The sequence below is a fragment of the Cladophialophora bantiana genome, assembly GCF_000835475.1.
Source record: "Cladophialophora bantiana CBS 173.52 unplaced genomic scaffold supercont1.1, whole genome shotgun sequence".
NCBI classification, from domain to species: Eukaryota; Fungi; Ascomycota; class Eurotiomycetes; order Chaetothyriales; family Herpotrichiellaceae; genus Cladophialophora; species Cladophialophora bantiana.
In genome coordinates this window covers 2,470,251-2,486,148 of record NW_015971575.1, presented here as the reverse complement: position 1 = coordinate 2,486,148, position 15,898 = coordinate 2,470,251, and the positions used below count along the sequence as shown (strand labels likewise).

At 49.3% G+C, this 15,898-nt stretch overlaps 8 protein-coding genes across 8 annotated transcripts; 6 read left to right on the top strand and 2 right to left on the bottom strand.

Moving 5' to 3' along the window:
• Positions 1-177: 177 nt before the first annotated feature.
• Z519_00911 (uncharacterized protein) lies at positions 178-991 on the top strand (the record flags this gene model as incomplete). The annotated part of the gene is made up of 4 exons (XM_016758668.1): positions 178-369; positions 419-741; positions 800-825; positions 888-991. 4 exons carry the CDS (start codon positions 178-180, stop codon positions 989-991), a joined length of 645 nt encoding a protein of 214 aa, XP_016625917.1.
• Positions 992-1,394: 403 nt separating this feature from the next.
• Z519_00910 (uncharacterized protein) lies at positions 1,395-3,069 on the bottom strand (the record flags this gene model as incomplete). Its single annotated transcript, XM_016758667.1, has 2 exons — positions 1,395-2,912; positions 2,983-3,069. The coding sequence occupies 2 exons, from the start codon at positions 3,067-3,069 to the stop codon at positions 1,395-1,397; spliced, it is 1,605 nt and encodes a 534-aa protein (XP_016625916.1).
• Positions 3,070-3,823: 754 nt separating this feature from the next.
• Z519_00909 (uncharacterized protein) lies at positions 3,824-4,876 on the top strand (the record flags this gene model as incomplete). Its single annotated transcript, XM_016758666.1, has 4 exons — positions 3,824-4,318; positions 4,447-4,527; positions 4,579-4,640; positions 4,726-4,876. The coding sequence occupies 4 exons, from the start codon at positions 3,824-3,826 to the stop codon at positions 4,874-4,876; spliced, it is 789 nt and encodes a 262-aa protein (XP_016625915.1).
• Positions 4,877-5,333: 457 nt separating this feature from the next.
• Z519_00908 (uncharacterized protein) lies at positions 5,334-7,048 on the top strand (the record flags this gene model as incomplete). Its single annotated transcript, XM_016758665.1, has 4 exons — positions 5,334-5,534; positions 5,591-5,654; positions 5,705-6,808; positions 6,900-7,048. 4 exons carry the CDS (start codon positions 5,334-5,336, stop codon positions 7,046-7,048), a joined length of 1,518 nt encoding a protein of 505 aa, XP_016625914.1.
• Positions 7,049-7,369: 321 nt separating this feature from the next.
• Z519_00907 (uncharacterized protein) lies at positions 7,370-8,045 on the bottom strand (the record flags this gene model as incomplete). The annotated part of the gene is made up of 2 exons (XM_016758664.1): positions 7,370-7,722; positions 7,871-8,045. The coding sequence occupies 2 exons, from the start codon at positions 8,043-8,045 to the stop codon at positions 7,370-7,372; spliced, it is 528 nt and encodes a 175-aa protein (XP_016625913.1).
• Positions 8,046-8,830: 785 nt separating this feature from the next.
• Positions 8,831-11,588, top strand: Z519_00906 (uncharacterized protein; the record flags this gene model as incomplete). The annotated part of the gene is made up of 4 exons (XM_016758663.1): positions 8,831-8,905; positions 8,967-9,055; positions 9,111-10,484; positions 10,613-11,588. 4 exons carry the CDS (start codon positions 8,831-8,833, stop codon positions 11,586-11,588), a joined length of 2,514 nt encoding a protein of 837 aa, XP_016625912.1.
• Positions 11,589-12,580: 992 nt separating this feature from the next.
• On the top strand, positions 12,581-13,943 carry Z519_00905 (uncharacterized protein; the record flags this gene model as incomplete). The annotated part of the gene is made up of 3 exons (XM_016758662.1): positions 12,581-12,978; positions 13,078-13,218; positions 13,325-13,943. The coding sequence occupies 3 exons, from the start codon at positions 12,581-12,583 to the stop codon at positions 13,941-13,943; spliced, it is 1,158 nt and encodes a 385-aa protein (XP_016625911.1).
• A 653-nt stretch (positions 13,944-14,596) lies between these two features.
• On the top strand, positions 14,597-15,594 carry Z519_00904 (uncharacterized protein; the record flags this gene model as incomplete). The annotated part of the gene is made up of 5 exons (XM_016758661.1): positions 14,597-14,659; positions 14,722-15,153; positions 15,207-15,289; positions 15,348-15,491; positions 15,552-15,594. 5 exons carry the CDS (start codon positions 14,597-14,599, stop codon positions 15,592-15,594), a joined length of 765 nt encoding a protein of 254 aa, XP_016625910.1.
• Between the last annotated feature and the right edge of the window lie 304 nt (positions 15,595-15,898).

Genomic DNA, 15,898 nt, shown 5'->3' with positions numbered 1-15,898 from the left:
TGCCGTTATATCATCAATAGGAACATTTAGTCTAGCGAGTTCTGCGAGTGTGAATTACGAGTTGGGAAAAGCAATTCCTGGAGCTCTAAATCTTCTATCAAGTCAGTGCAGTTTCGCACTCATTCCGGTCTTTCGACCAGCCAGAATTCCACCGACAGCGGAGAACCGAACTCAATCATGGCGTCTCTGAAAGGAAAAGTCATTGCTATCACTGGTGCGGCTGGAGGCATAGGATCAGTGACCGCTGATTTGCTTGCCTCTAGGGGCGCAAGCCTTTCTTTGGCCGACATGGATGAAAAGGCTCTTAATGAAACTGCCAGAGGAATTCGTGACAAGCACAAAATCAATGTCCTCACTACTAAGGTCGATGTCACAGACTCTAAAAAAGTGGACGACTGGATTGCAGCTACCGTAAAAGCACTTCGGCAAGCTTTCTGGAGGGGTTAACCTGGCGGGGACAGTTGGGAAAGAAATCGGATTGAAGGCTGCTCATGAAGTCTCGGACGAAGATTTCGACCTGGTCATGGCGATAAATGTCAGAGGGGTCATGGCCTGCCAGAGAGCCCAGTTACAAAATATCGAAGATGGAGGATCTATTGTCAACGCCACCAGCGTCGCCGGGAAGATAGGCATACCTAACCTACTGGCATACGGTGCGAGCAAGCACGCTGTCATTGTGCTAACTAGGACTGCCGCAATGGAGAATGGCCATCGGCGTGTGAGAGTGAATGCAGTGGCACCGTGAGCTATACCCCTATTCTGTCTGTGTGAGAAAATCACCGCTAATTTAATCCTGTAGTGGAAGCATCGACACTAAGATGCTAGGTATAGCTCGTGACGCAAACATGCCTGGTAGTGATAAACCATGGCCCCGATCAATCGGCTAGGGAAGACAGAAGAAGTCGCCGCCTTGATTGCATTCCTGCTGAGCGACGAAGCCGCATTTATAACAGGTGCAGTTTATACAATCGACGGTGGCATGACTCCGTAGCAAGTATATACACATCTTCCAACCAATGATACGCAAAAATTGGAGCAGAAAAATTCGGAACACACTGCAAGCCCAGTAACGAATACAGTGAAGGATATTACGCTTTCGCATAAGGCATAATGTTGGACTATTTCATCCTTTGAAGACTCTCCCTACCTCAAAGGTCTCCTTGAGGCTTTCCTTGAAACAGGAAAGCTGGACTTGTGATTGGAGATCCTATGTCGGAATTCAGGGCGTAGCTAAGGATTGAACAGTAATATCAAATGATCCAGGATCTCTCTGGTGCCTCATCGACAACGAAATCGCACACCTTGCGCTCAGAAATACTTCACGCGCAGCGCAAACTTCAACAACAAAATATATGAACTCATTCTGATTACCTGTAATCTCTCTAGTTTTCTCCTCATAGAATCCGCTTCCTAACCAAAACTGGCAGAGAGGTTTTCATAAGAGTCAAGCTCGACGTGACCTCCCAGGGATACCACTCGAGATCGTAACTGGGCGCCGGCTCCAGCTCGAGTTTTCTCATGAATCGCGCCATGAACAGACGCATTTCGAGCAATGCCAATGGTTTTCCCACACAGCTGTATACTCCAGCACCGAAAGGAATATAACCTTTGGTATTGTGATTGTGGAGGCCGTGCCTCTCTCGCTCTTCATCAATCCATCTCTCTGGAATGAACTCCAGCGCCCTGGTGAAATTCCTCTCATCTCGCTGCATTGTCCACTTGTGGATGCTTAGTTGCGTGAATTCTGGGATGATCTTTCCATTGACCACAGCACCGCCCCCCGGTGTCGAGCGCTGGTTTCCGTTTGGATCGGGTTCTGCAAGACGCAATGACTCGTTTATAACAGCATTCAGGTACGGGGCCCGTGCTGGAACCAACTGCTGTCCATCAAGCTCACTCGTCCCGTCCCAAAGCGAGTCCACCTCGACTTGTGCCTTTTTGTACTTTTCGGGATTCAACAGCAAATAATAAAAGGCGAACGTCATACAGATGCTGCTTGTGTCGCTCCCACCCACTACCACGACGATGGCTTCCTCGGCAACCTGGGATTTATTTAGCTGAATTCCAGACTTGGGATCACGCTGCAGCAAATATTCGAAAATATCGCCTCCAGCCTCTTGACCTCTCTGGTAGCGCGTTTCAAATCGCTTGGCAGTAAATCGAACAAATTCCAGGCCGTTTCTTTTGCGTTCTCGATCGATTGGAAGCCATTTGTAGAGCTCTTTGAACCATGGCACGGGGCGAATGATTGAGAGCATGCGCATATAGCTGTGTAATAGACCGGCCCACTTTAGTGACTCCTTGTTCGCGCCCTCAATCATTCCAAAGTCCTCTCCAAAACCCAGGTCACCCATTATGTCAAATGAGAAGTGATCAATCTCACCACTGACGTCAATGATACTTCCACTCTTTGATTCACAATGTTTGATCAATCGATCGGTCAACCGAATAATTCTTGACTCGTAGACCTTCAAAGCGTTCACTGTGAATGCTTTATCCCATATTCTTCGACGCATTTTGTGATTCTCCACATTGCGCGTACTGGCCATAACTAAAGTATTATGACCTGCTCTTCCAGGGTTGCCGTCGTACCATGGTCCTCTGCGAAGTTTGAAGGATTGAGCCCCATGGATAAAGGTCACATCTTCAGGATCAGTGAAGGAGAGCTCATTTGGACCGTATCGAACAATGTCTCCGTGCTTTCGGTGTAGGGCCTCGAGATACCTGTGGCTGTTTCCCGTTCCACAGATATAAGAGAAGTGAAATTGGCTTAGTTTTCCGAGAAGAGGTCCCGGATATTTCCGTAAAGGGTGGAAGAATAACCTGTATATAGAAATACTGGAGCCGAGCACCACAAAGTAGCACAGATTGAAAGTCGAGACCAGATTGACAAATCCCAGGATCTTCAACTCCTGATTGTTTCGCCACATCAAGCACCAGTGTCAGTTCGAGGCATGCAATGAAACCCAAAAACTGAGGTACTGTTGGCTCCTTGTGTTTGAATGCGAAATGGCTTCCCAGCGCCATCAGCGCGCTCCCAGAGCTCACAGTCAACAGGTTTATCCCCATGGTCAACGGAGTCAGGTTGTGTCACAAGAAAGAAAATCACCCTTGAAGCCACGATTGTTGCCATAAGAAATATGACCGCATAGATGCCACGAAGCCACAGCTACGTTGGTTTGCAACCTATGGGGTGGACCGCGATACCGAAAGAAGGCTCCTTTGGACATATAACGCTCTGTTTCCGAGAGGGAACGAATCAAGTGTTTTTACTGGGCTAAATTGCCTCCGATCAGTCCGCCTATTATTAGCAGGACTCAAATACAAGCACCCCAGCACCTTCTATCACGCCACAAACCACTGGAATATCGGATAATTTGATAACTGAATTGTTGGTGAAGTAAACAATGTTCTCGTTGTGGAGGAATGTGAAGAGCCTAGAAGTCGGTCAGATGTGCCTCCTCCAACGGAAAAGATATGACAGCATGTCCCCGAGGTGAACGGATAGGGGCTATCACCATTTTGTGTCTAGAATTGAGCCCGTGACATTTAAGTCTCCAAGGACCATACGTATTCTTAAATTGAGAACCCTGCTCTTAGTCAAGCCGTAAATAAGAATACTATTTGATTATTCCTTACGATATAAACTGTTCAACAATCCAAAGCTCTGGGCAGGACAAACACACTTTCTCAGAAGATTTTCCCTACGGTAAAGCGAAATCCTGTAACACTCGTACACCGAAGTCCGAGTGAGGCGTCAAAATTCATCCTGCCATTGTCTACATTCTCTCTAGCCTAGAGTCCATAATCAATTGCAACAAGAATGGCTTGGAAGCTTGACGGAAAGCTTGCAATTGTAACCGGCTGCGCATCTGGCATCGGCCTGATGACAACGAGGCTTTACCTTGAAGCAGGTGCAACAGTCTTCGGCATCGATATCTCATCTTTTCCTGAACCATCTCCAATCCCCAGAGCTCTCTGTGGCAATTTCCATTTCCATAAGGCCGATCTGACAGCCCCTGGGGCCTGCGATGACTCGGTCGCGGCGTGTTTGTCGAAGACGGGAAAAAGGATCGATATCTTGGCTAACGTTGCTGGCATTATGGACGCCTTTGAAGCGGTTCACAAAACCAAAGACACAACTTGGGATAGGCTTATAAACGTTAACACCACAGTGCCAATGAAGCTAATGCGAGCGGTGTTAAATGAAGGAGGTATGCTCGAGCAGAAGTCAGGTCGAATCATTAACGTCGCTAGCAAGGCTGGCCTGAGTGGAGCCGCAGCAGGATTTGCTTATACCGCTAGCAAACATGCCCTGGTAGGTGATATCAATAGTCATCAGCTTTCAATTATCGGAGTCAGTTTTTGAGACGATAATGGCTGTCTCACGGCGACCGTCGTCGAATAATTGCGTCAAGAGGAGGCTAACAGTTTGCCATCACTCAGATCGGAATGACCAAACATGCAGCCTGGCGTTACCGCCACGATGGAATCCGCGCCAATGCGGTTTGCCCAGGGGGTGTTGACGTTGCAAATACGCTGTTCTGAGGGATGCTTTCTGACTTTCATACACAGGAGTCCCGACGAACATCAAAGATTCAAAAAGAGAATTTCGACCAAGAGTCCTTGGATACGCTCACGTACGTTTACCCGGCTATTACAATGTTTTAAGGCACCACGGCAACTCCCTAGGAAGATTCAATAGAGTTGACTTGTGAGAAACAGGCCCTTCCATCAGTTGAATCACTCTCGTGATGGCGGCCAAAGCATCTCAACAGCCGACATTGCAAACATGATTGTGTTTCTCTCGGTCGACGCGTCCCGCAATGTCAATGGCGTAATTGTGCCCGTGGACAATGCCTGGAGCTCGTGCTGATCATTCGCCTTACTGCCTCGTATCCGTGTGCGAAACAAGACTAATAGCTCTATATCCTTCGCGCGTCGAAGATCTCGTTTGAATGGGGTGGCTTTGTGGAAGCGCAGCAGTCTGACCTGCTGTGGTTGCTGTCACTAGCGGAATAAAAGATCCGATGGCAAACGCTCGGCGGAATATTGGCGGAAATCATGCGGAATAGAAGCCAATGATAACTTGACGGATATTAGCTGCAGGTGAAGAAGGTTGTGGAGCTTCGTGATCAAACGAACAATCAACTCGGCCACTTTGTGAACCCTGGCTTTGCACAATTCACACTACTCCAAACTTGGTACATCATCTACCTTCGAAATGGCACGCGCTTCCTTGCTAGAGCTGAACGAGCATAATTCACTTGAATCTAATCTCACAGAATGCCTCGGGCGCTGTATCGTGATTGGCAAACAACGTACTTTGAAAGATGCCGTTGATCGAGGCTGCGACAAATCCCTTGGGTCACTTCGAGAGAAATTCATTCAAGATGCTAAGCATCGAGGAGGTGCGAAAGCATAATAACCAAGAGTCCTGTTGGGTAATTATTCATGGATCTGTATATGATCTTTCAGCGTTCCTCGACAAGCATCCTGGGGGTGCGGCGTCGATTCTGCAGTATGCAGGCAGGGTATGTTGAACAGAGCAGCCTTGATATGACGTCGAAGCCAGCTCATAAATGGGCAGGATGCAACAGAGGAGTACGATGCGATACACCCACCCAATACTATCGAAAAAATACTGCCACGAGGTAAGAATGGTCGACCCAGGTCCGAGAACTTCGGTGCTAAAATTGGGAAGACAGACATCTCGGTAAAGTTGAACGATCAATAAAAAAGACCAGTGAGCAAAAAGTAGTAACCACTGGTGCGAGTAGTGCACTACGAGGCCCCATGCCCATTGAGATGTGCCTGAACCTGAATGATCTGGAGTTGGCAGCAAAAGACGTTCTCTCCGAACGCGCATGGGTTTATTATTCCTCGGCGGCCCAAGACAGGATAACATTTTGTCACAACCTAGATGATTGGAGGCGACTACGTTTCCGTCCGCGGATCAAGAGGAACGTGCAAAATGTCAACACTCGTCGGACAATACTGGGCTTCCAAAGCAGTCTGCCATTCTTCATTGCCCCATGCGCATTGGCAAGACTAGGTCACCCAGACGGAGAACTTTGTCTGGCAAGAGGAGCAGCTCGGGCTAATATTCCCTACTGTCCAAGCAACTCTTCATCAGTTTCCCACGAAGCCCTCGCAGAATGCCTGGCTTCGGAGGCGAGAGGGGGATGTCTCTTCTTCCAACTGTACGTGAAGAGATCGCAGGAAGAGACGCTCGAGAATATCCGACGTGCTCGAGCCTTGGGATACAAGGCACTTGTCATTACTGTGGACACGAACGTGGTTGGTATCAGAGAGGATGACGATAGGCTCAAAATCCACGAAGCACTAAAAAACAGACAGCACTATGTAACCCCATGGAGAGCCGCGCTGTCTAATCTAGACCCCGAAGCAGTGCTTCGAGGACCTCACTCGTCAACACTAAACTGGGAAGACTTGCACTGGATCAAAGACGCATGGCAAAACGCTGGACCTATATGCTTGAAAGGGATCTTGACGGCCGAGGATGCCAAAATTGCTTGTGACTTCGGAATGGACGCCATTTACTTGAGCAACCATGGTGGGCGCCAGCTGGATTCCGCGACATTAGCTCTTGGGGCTTTGATGGAAATCCGTCGGCTCTGCCCTGAGGTCTTTAGCAAATGTCAGGTCCTTCTCGATGGCGGTATTCGTCGAGGAGGAGACATTCTCAAAGCTCTTTGCCTCGGAGCCGCTGGCGTCGGGCTGGGTCGACCTTTCATGTACGCTCTCAGTGCCTATGGTACCGAAGGAGTGCACAGAGCAATCGAAAGTAAGTCCCATTCACGATAGACCACTCCGGGCACTGGGGTCCTCTTACCCCTCAATGCGTGTCGAGTTCCCTGCTAACTCTATTCGAACAGTGCTCAATGATGAGATCGAGACTGCGATGCGGTTACTGGGTGCTACGAGTCTGGGCGATCTAAGTCTGCGTATGGTCATCACTCACGAGCTGGAAATGCTAATGGCTCAAGAAATTCCCGAGTTTGACAGCATCAAATCCAGGCTCTGATTTATGCGTGGAATATTCTATGTGTACTGTGCAACCCACCGCTCGAAGAGAAAATACTCATATTCACTCCCAAGTGCCTCAACATGTACAATAGCGGTTAAGAAAATATAGATAAAGACAAGCAACACGTTGGAGAAGTTGAGCTTGCGATAAAACTCACACAGGAGCGATTTTTCTCATAAACCGTGCACCGTGGACTCCACATTGTGTGTGCAATACCATAATATAACGAGAAAACCAGCTTGGCTCAGAAGATATAGCGGGTGCTCCTCCAACAACACATAAGCATATCCTCGGAGGAATTATCAGTTGAGAAGGCCTTTATCGGGCATTGTTTTCCGATCGGAACCCCAGTCCCATAACACTGAAGTAGCCCCTCATGCTCCCCAGCTTATGAACCAAGCGTTGAATGCTCCCAAATCTTTTCCACTTTGGTGTAAGCGGTCTTCCAAGTGCTCCCTGCGGGGCGATAGTGTAGTGGAGATGGGGCTTGGTCGGGTCTGGAACACCCCAAAACACAATATTTGCCGTTCCAGTTGCGGTCGCGCCACTGATGTCGAAGTTTGTGTTGACGATGACATGTTGTACCTTCTTGAATGCCTTCACCAGTCCATCAAACGTCGTGACTACAGCATCGGGCCCTCTTATGGTTTGGTTCTGGAGCTGGACTCCACCTGATAGAAAGCTCCAAAGTCAGCGATCCGTATCACGAACAGAAGAGCTCGAGTTTCAAAAGCTGCGCTGCAAATGGAAATACTCCCACGCCTTGGGGGTCGCAGCAATGCCCAGCACATTCATGGGACTGGAAGGGGTTCAACAAACCAGCCCAACTTTCTCCACTCTCAGCAGTTTCAAACTCGTACTCAGTATCCTCCGAGAACAATTTAGCTATTTCATTCCAATTCCAGGTGTCTGCAAGCCAATGGTAGATCTGGATATGTTTGTATAATGCAAACTGCTCTCGCAGATGCGAAAGGCTTTGATCTTGCGTCTCCATATTTTTTTTCCTGCAACGTAAGGCTGATCTGCTGCAGAGACTTGCACAAAAGATGGACGTCAACCAACTTCGAGAGAATGCTTCACAGGTGCTTCACCAGAAGTGAAGTTACTCTTTAATAACCTACAGAGTGAAGCAGAGCTTTTTCGGTTGTCGAGAGCATAACAATAGGCATGTTGGCCTCGCCCAGTGATCGCAAATCGTAGCTTACCGTTACGGCTTGGAATACCCCTCTGAAGACTGTATGTTACCAGGTAGACCCTTGGCTCGTCCAAGGACCTTCTCTTCGCACATACCGGGAGGGCCAGTAATATGCGAGACGATTGCGCCAGATTCGGCCTTGTTCTTGCCCCTTGCAGGCTGAGTTTCGACTCCACACGCTCGCTCACCCGTCAGCATCGCGATTATTACCCTTTTACGCAGGTCACAGTTCCGAAAGCCCCAATGCTTACTTGTAATTGCATAAATGCATAGAGGCCCACCTCGCAGTTAAGCCCGCATCTTGGTTCTATTTCCTTTCCGTCGCACGCCCGCAGCTCCAGGTGGAACCATTAGTTTAACGAAACTAACTCGCTTCTACCCCGCAACTCCATTCTGTGCATTGTCTGGAATCTCAAGGAGATGAATGTCCTCACACGCTGCTCACCCTGGATTCTCTTCCCCTTCCACTTCTGTACTATCCGTCCACACCTCTTCCTTCTTTCCAAAGTTGTTTCCTTCGCAGACGCTGTTTCTACTGTTCCCAACTTGGTACTAATTGTACTTATACCGCTACGCCTTAGAGAATGACTCCACGCACTGCAGATCCGCAATCTCGAGCCTCTGCGGCGTGTACCGCCTGTCGCATTCGGCGCACCAAGGTTGGTGGTAGACAAATCTTACGATTCAACTCTCCCACGACTAATACAGGCTATGATCCAGTGCATCGTGGACTCCGGACAATCGTCCTGTGACTATTGCCAAAGCAAAGGCATGGAGTGCACCTTCCAGGCGTTGGATGATCGCAAAAGGTAGATAGCAGCAACATCTTGTTGACAAGTAAGAACTCCAGATTAACTGTTCAAGACCAAAGTCCAAGGTGTACCTAAACTCACTACTCGAAAACATCCAAATTCTCGAACAGCGACTAAGGGAGGCTGGGCATGAACCTCCTCAATTCCAGCAAAGTGTTGCTCAGTCTCAGCCAACGCAGCGGCATCAGCGAAATTTCTCTCCGCGAGATAAAGAATCATCAAGGAATATAAGATCAACGGCCGATCGGCCCCGATTTCAACCAGTCACTTGCCCAGACGTTGAACTGCACACGAGCTTGGAGCAAGATGGCGTACATAGCTCACCCGCTTCGGTCGATGCCGTGTTGGAGTCTATTCAGCGGTCATCAGATGTACTCAGGCCTGACTCAGCTGGCTTGGATTCAATCAACAGTCACAATTCGGTCCGCCAACGAAGTGCTTCTGAGCCGCACCAGCTGACCAACCGAAAAAGCACAATATGGAGTCTGATCTATGGACCTGACCGATTCATTTATGACAGAGAAAAGGGGCGTATCCACTACTTCAGTCCCTCTACGTGCTACAAGAGGTATCTGAATTCGGATGACCATGCGACCCTCAAGCCGTCGCATTTGGACAAGCACTCCTACAGAATACTTGCGGAAATTCCTGTCGACCTGGAGAGCTATATAATGGACCTTTTCTGGAATAGGTACAATAACACGTTATGTGTGATTGATCGGCAAGCATTTCAAAATGACCAGAGCAGTGGGGGGTCGACATATTATTCCGTATTCCTCCATCTTGTTTGTTTGGCTATGGGTTTTCGGTTTGCGGACGAGAGCCGGCCAGGGATGCAACAGGTGATGCTCAATGATAGTTCCAGTGTTTTCCAACGAGAAGCGAAATTCCTCCTGGATCGAGAACTTGAAGATCCCCGAGGTCTCACAATCATCCAAGCAATGCTGGTCTTGAGCGACCTCGAATGTGCGTCTGGCAGAGACGACGTGGCGGGAATGCATATAGCAACCTCTTGCCGACTTGCTTTTGATTTCGGACTCAATCTAGACTGTTCAAGATTTGGGCTGTCCTCTGAAGAGACGAAATTTAGGAAAGATCTACTCCGTTCATGCCTGATATACGATCAAGCTTGGGCATTATATGTGGAACGGCCAACTAACATGAAAATTTCCGATATTTCCAGGTCCTGCTTGACCAACCGCGTCTCTTGCCTGAACGACTCCGGACTGTTCCAGCGAAAACCCACGGATGAATCAACAGGTTTAAATGGAGATCTTCACGGACATATATTGGACTCCTTGCTTGAGCTTTCAGAGCTCAGTTCGAAGATACAAGCGCTAGCACAGCCGAGGCTGACTTTCGGGAGCATTGCCGATGAAGATCGTTTGATTGACGTTGCAGCACTGGATGCAAAGTTGAAGAGTTGGTATTTTATGCTTCCTGCACGGCTTACGTGGACGGAGGAAAATCTCAGAGACGCCACCCGCCTTTTTTCATAATGCAGTAAGTCATTTCTTTCAAAACTGCTTTGGATTTGGTTAACATCTCATCAAGTCAACAATTCCACGTTGCTCAGCTCAACCTCCATGGTCCGTATGGACGCTACGAGGACGCACTAGGAGTAGAGATGGAGAAGGCACACGTCTTCCGTACAGGGGCCAGCGATAGCGGCAATGGCGGCGCGCTCCAACACTTAGCTCGATCAGTCACTATGAACGCGGCAATGAAAATCGCCCAGGGCTTTTCGGCTTACCGGCAAAGATTTGGCACTTGCGAGACGGGAGTCTTCTCTCTTCAACAAGGAGGTACGGCTCTACTGGCCTTAATGTCAACCATTAAAGTCAGCAAAGAGACAGGAAAACGTAATTCTGGGCTGCACCATCTATATATGCTGATGGAGCAGCTGCGCGAGATGTCTCGGATCTACAATCCAGCCGATTTGATGTGCCGTGTGGTCAAGCATGAGATGGAACGACTTGAGATTGACTTCAGTGATTTACCGACGCCACCGAATACACCAATATACCCCGTCTCGCCATCAACGGCGGCCTCTGCCCAACAGCCCAACGCCGAACATCATTCAGATTCAGGGCCTGCAACGAAGCGGCGACGCTTTTCGACTGACCCAGATTGTGTCACTGTTACCTGCGCATCACTTCCAGACTCTGCCTTCAACCAGAACCCAGCCTTCTCCGCCATGAGATCATCACCGCAACATGGAGTCACTGAAGTTGAAGCACCTGCGCAGCCACCCGCAAGCCTACCTCAAGCTCAACCTTCGGAAACGGTCCCCGCCGCTGACACATTCGAACCTTTAGATCCCATGCCTGATCCTATTCTAGATCTGAACAGCATACAACCATCCTCCTGGTCGTTAGGACTGTCTGATATATCAGCATTATTCGATTTCCAAAGCCACGACCAGATCGGTAATGATATGCTCCTTCCCTTCGTCCCAGAGACCCATTATCTGCCAGGGGGAACTGACCCGACCTTGAGAATGTTGCCGGACGTTATGCAATATGGATAATGGTGGATAGGGTCAGCTATATTCGGCAACTTGACACACAATGAACTCCCAAGGTCTTGATTCATGCGGGTAGGGAAAGCGACTCTGTCAAAAGGGGCTGATACCTGGGTAGCACGGAGACAGACACTGAAAAACGGAAAATACTAAAGAGCGAGCTGTAAACGATCTTGTGAGACTGCTTGACTGCTTCCTTGAATTCCTCGGTACATCTGCTGAACTGGGGCGAGGCTACTAGCCATGGGTATCAACTCGTACGGCGGTGGGTATAGCCTCTTCCCAACACGCACACTCAACTAGGGGAAGTCCTCTCTGTTGGTAACTTGGTTGATTGTTCATTCTATGAAGGATAGTCCCCCAGGACTATATAAGAAGAACCATAGTCTAGGGTCGGCGCCCCAGCCAATCATAACGCTATCCACCACTTCAAACTTCTCCCATTACACTGCCTATCTGTCTGTGAAACAAAAGAACTGCAGACCAACAACATCTTCCCCCGTCGCCCTGGCCTCGCTTCGATCTGCCATCAATATCCCTATACCGTGTGCGGGGGACATGGGATTCTTATCACACCACCGCTCGCTCTATCCCAGTACAGTACTGCTCCTTTCAAGTAAGGTAGGTTGTACCTGTTGTATACGTACCTCTCGTGTGAAGCGTTCGTAACGTTGGGACAGCATTGGGGTCAAATTTATACTGTGGAGTTCAGCCTCGTCACATGTCAATTGAGGGGGGGAAGCAGCGACCAGGACAGCATCAACCCCGCTTTATCAATCCCAATTTCGGCTATGTGATTCACGACTGTTGAGTGCGGGACGGGGTCTCATTGCCGGACCACACAGTGGTCTCTCGTGGCTTCAACATGGCGTGCTCCGGAAGTAAATGTTCTCTTTGTCACGTTTTCAAACACAGAACCCGAAAACCCAAAGTTGGTTGCGTTGCACACACAGAAGCGTTAGAGAAGATTGAAACCATCTTCGTCGATACTTGAGACAATGTGCCCTACAAGTACAACAAATCACCTTTTCCCTGTTCCACATGGAGCCACAGCGAAGTTGTGGATCATCGATACCACCGGCACCATCGAGGGTATGCCAGCGGACCATCTGGTGAAGCCACATCTCCCAACTTTCGACATGTTCCCAAGAGTCCCTAGTTGGTCGTTTCTGGTCGAGACGACGGTTTCGGGCAGGACGAGGAGGGTGCTCTTCGACCTCGGGATTCCCCAGGACGTCTATTCGCTCCCACCCATTGTCTCGGATAGATTGAAGTCCAAACACTGGGTTATCAACGTACCAAAGACCACCGCTGAGGTTTTGCTGCAGCATAGCAACGCTATTGGCGAGGCAGGCCGGCCATTGCAACTTGAGGATATCGAGGCCGTGATTTGGAGGTGAGCGAACAAATATCCACTGCCCACTCTCTTATGAGCCTAGGGAACATCTCTGGCTACAACAATGAATTTGATACACTGATTTAACCGTTTCGACAGCCATTGGCATTGGGATCACCAAGGCGACATCCAGCATTTCCCTTCCACTACTGATCTCCTCGTCGGACCGGGGTTCACCAAAGAATTTCTTCCGGCATACCCGGCAGGTCCGAAATCACCAATCCGACAGAAAGATCTCGAGTAAGTATATCACCCCGATTTAGCCACCGGCCATCAGCTAGACCGTGGTCTTTAGAGCGATTGACCAGGCCCCTGTCTGAATTGCTAATTCTCATCCCTATAATAGTGGTAGGCGTTTGCGAGAGATCAACTTCGACGGCCCAGAGACTGTGCAGGTAGGGGAGATGAGAGCCATGGATTACTTCGGCGATGGCTCACTCTACCTGCTCGACACACCTGGTCACGCCGTTGGCCACCTGGGGGGCCTCGTACGCACCACATCGAACCCAGAGACTTTTGTGTTTCTTGGGGGTGATTTAACTCATCACGGCGGTGAACTTCGACCGTCCAAGCATCTGAGCTTTGCATCGGCTGCAGCCTCCATTGGTGCAGAGGATGCAGACCGCCAGACTGCCACGGTTGAGATTCTCGAGTCTCTTCAAACGTCGCGCGGACGCAACGTCAATCAATCCTTTTTCGACCCTGTGATCACAAGTGATTTCAATGAGGCTTTGAGAACGATCGCCCATGCACAAGAAGCCGATGGACAGGACAACGTTTTCTTTATTGCAGCACACGACGACACTATCGAGGGCGTGGTAGACATATACCCCGAGCAAGCTAATGATTGGAAGGCTCGCGGATGGCGGGAGAAGACATTGTGGACGTTCTTGAGAGATTTCCGCGGGGCTTTCCAGACCGGTTCTGTTTCTAGCCTACCAATTTTCCAATGTCCAGGACATTGAAGCTTAAAAGTAGCCGTGTAGTCACTCGTTATCTGAAGGTGAACGTAGATGCGTCCAAGCTGTGTGGGAACAAGTCAGAGTCGAGGCTATTCCCGACATCGAGGGTAGTCAGGCAGACACAGTGGCAAAGCCAGACATAGCATTGAGATGTAAACATCGCATGTAGTGATGATCCTGCTGTCGAATGCCTTTGCTGGGACCCCACGCTTGGCTATATCTTCCAGCTTCTCAGCTGCTGCTGCGATTTCTCCCCTACACACCTTTTACTCATAACCACACCAGCAGGCATGTTGCCTGTGTCCAAGCTAACTAACTAGATTGCAGCCGCGTTGGTTCGAAAGCCGGCATCACCAACAGCTTCATGGGCTCGGAAAGAAGGATCTATAACCGAAAAAACGGGGAAATATACAGTTCGAATGCCGGCACACGGCAATGCTGGCCTGGTAGCCGAGTTGCGCTGCCCGCACGGATGGAGTAGATCGTGTGGGGATCAAAGTAGCGAACCGACCTTGTGAAGTTACCTCGATTTACACTCGAAGATTTGATTATTTCATCATATAACAAATCTTCTGCTTGCTATTGATGTGGAAGACGAGCGTATCTGCCCAGAGGCTTATTGTTGTTGACACTTTTCATCGCAGAATTCGAACAAGATGGGAAGACTGGCGGGCAAAGTCATTATTGTGACCGGCGCAGGGTCCGGGTTTGGAAGGGGAGTAAGTTGACGGCCTTGATATGAACCCGTGGCCACAATCTTCTGACACGGTGAACTTTGAAGATTGTCAAGAAAGCGACATCTGAAGGAGCACGTGTCCTCGGCATCGACATAAACCAAGCTGGAAATGAAGAGACAGCCACGTTGGTCCCTCAAGGAACATTTTCCCACTTAACAGCCAGCGTTGCGTCTGAGCAAACATGGCGTGAGGCTCTTCAGTTGGCACAGCACAAATTCTCTACAATCCCAGACACCATAGTCAACTGCGCTGGCTACGTCCACCTGGGCGCCGACGCACATCTTGTTCCTGAAGAGGACTTTGATCGAGTCTGGCAGGTCAATGTCAAGCCATTATATCTCACGGTCAAAGTCGTCGTGCCCTTCTGGATCGAGAAAGGTATCCGGGGGCATGTTATCAACATTGGTAGTATCGGCTCACAGAGACCAAGAGCAAGTACGATATGGTATACTGCCAGCAAAGGAGCCCTTGACACTGTACCTACCACTCCCTGACTAAGCTTGGTGTTCTCGGCTGAGCGTTGTGACAGGCAACCGAAGGTCTCGCCGGAGCATATGCCAAACATCGTATCCGCTTCAACATTGTGAGACCTTCGTTCGGCAACACACCAATGTGAGTGAAGCAACACTGCAACAGTTCTGAAAATGCACCGACTAAGTAATCTGCACAGGGCGCCACGGGTGTACGGCGGTGTTGACAGCGCAGAGGGAAGAGCCAAACGGCTAGCGACCCTACCTCTCGGCCGGCTGTGCGAGCCCGAAGACATCGCCAATATGACAGCGTTTCTGGCATCGGATGAAGCAAACTATATTACGTAGGTGCTTACTTGACAACAGCGATTGGTGCTCGGTATAGCTAATCCTCACTAATACAGTGGTGCTGGATTCAATGTTGACGGCGGACGATACGTCTCTTAATGTTTCTTCACTGGAGTCTTGAGGACGGGGACACGGGCCGTGGTTCAAGGCTGCGATGGCACATGTGTGAAGCCAGACGCTTCGGAATGAATTCTCTGCCTCAATTATAGGGCCTGCTTTTCTTTATAGTAGATGCTCCATTCGTAACGGTCGACTTATGACAGCAATAGACGGCTAATTCACCGCACAATCCAATGATTCAGAATGGTGACAAGTACTTTACTTCTCGCGCGTTACTGCTGTGCTAGACCTCTATCCTCGACTTCTCAAGAAAAGAAGAGAAAATGCCATTTTTTGTATATAG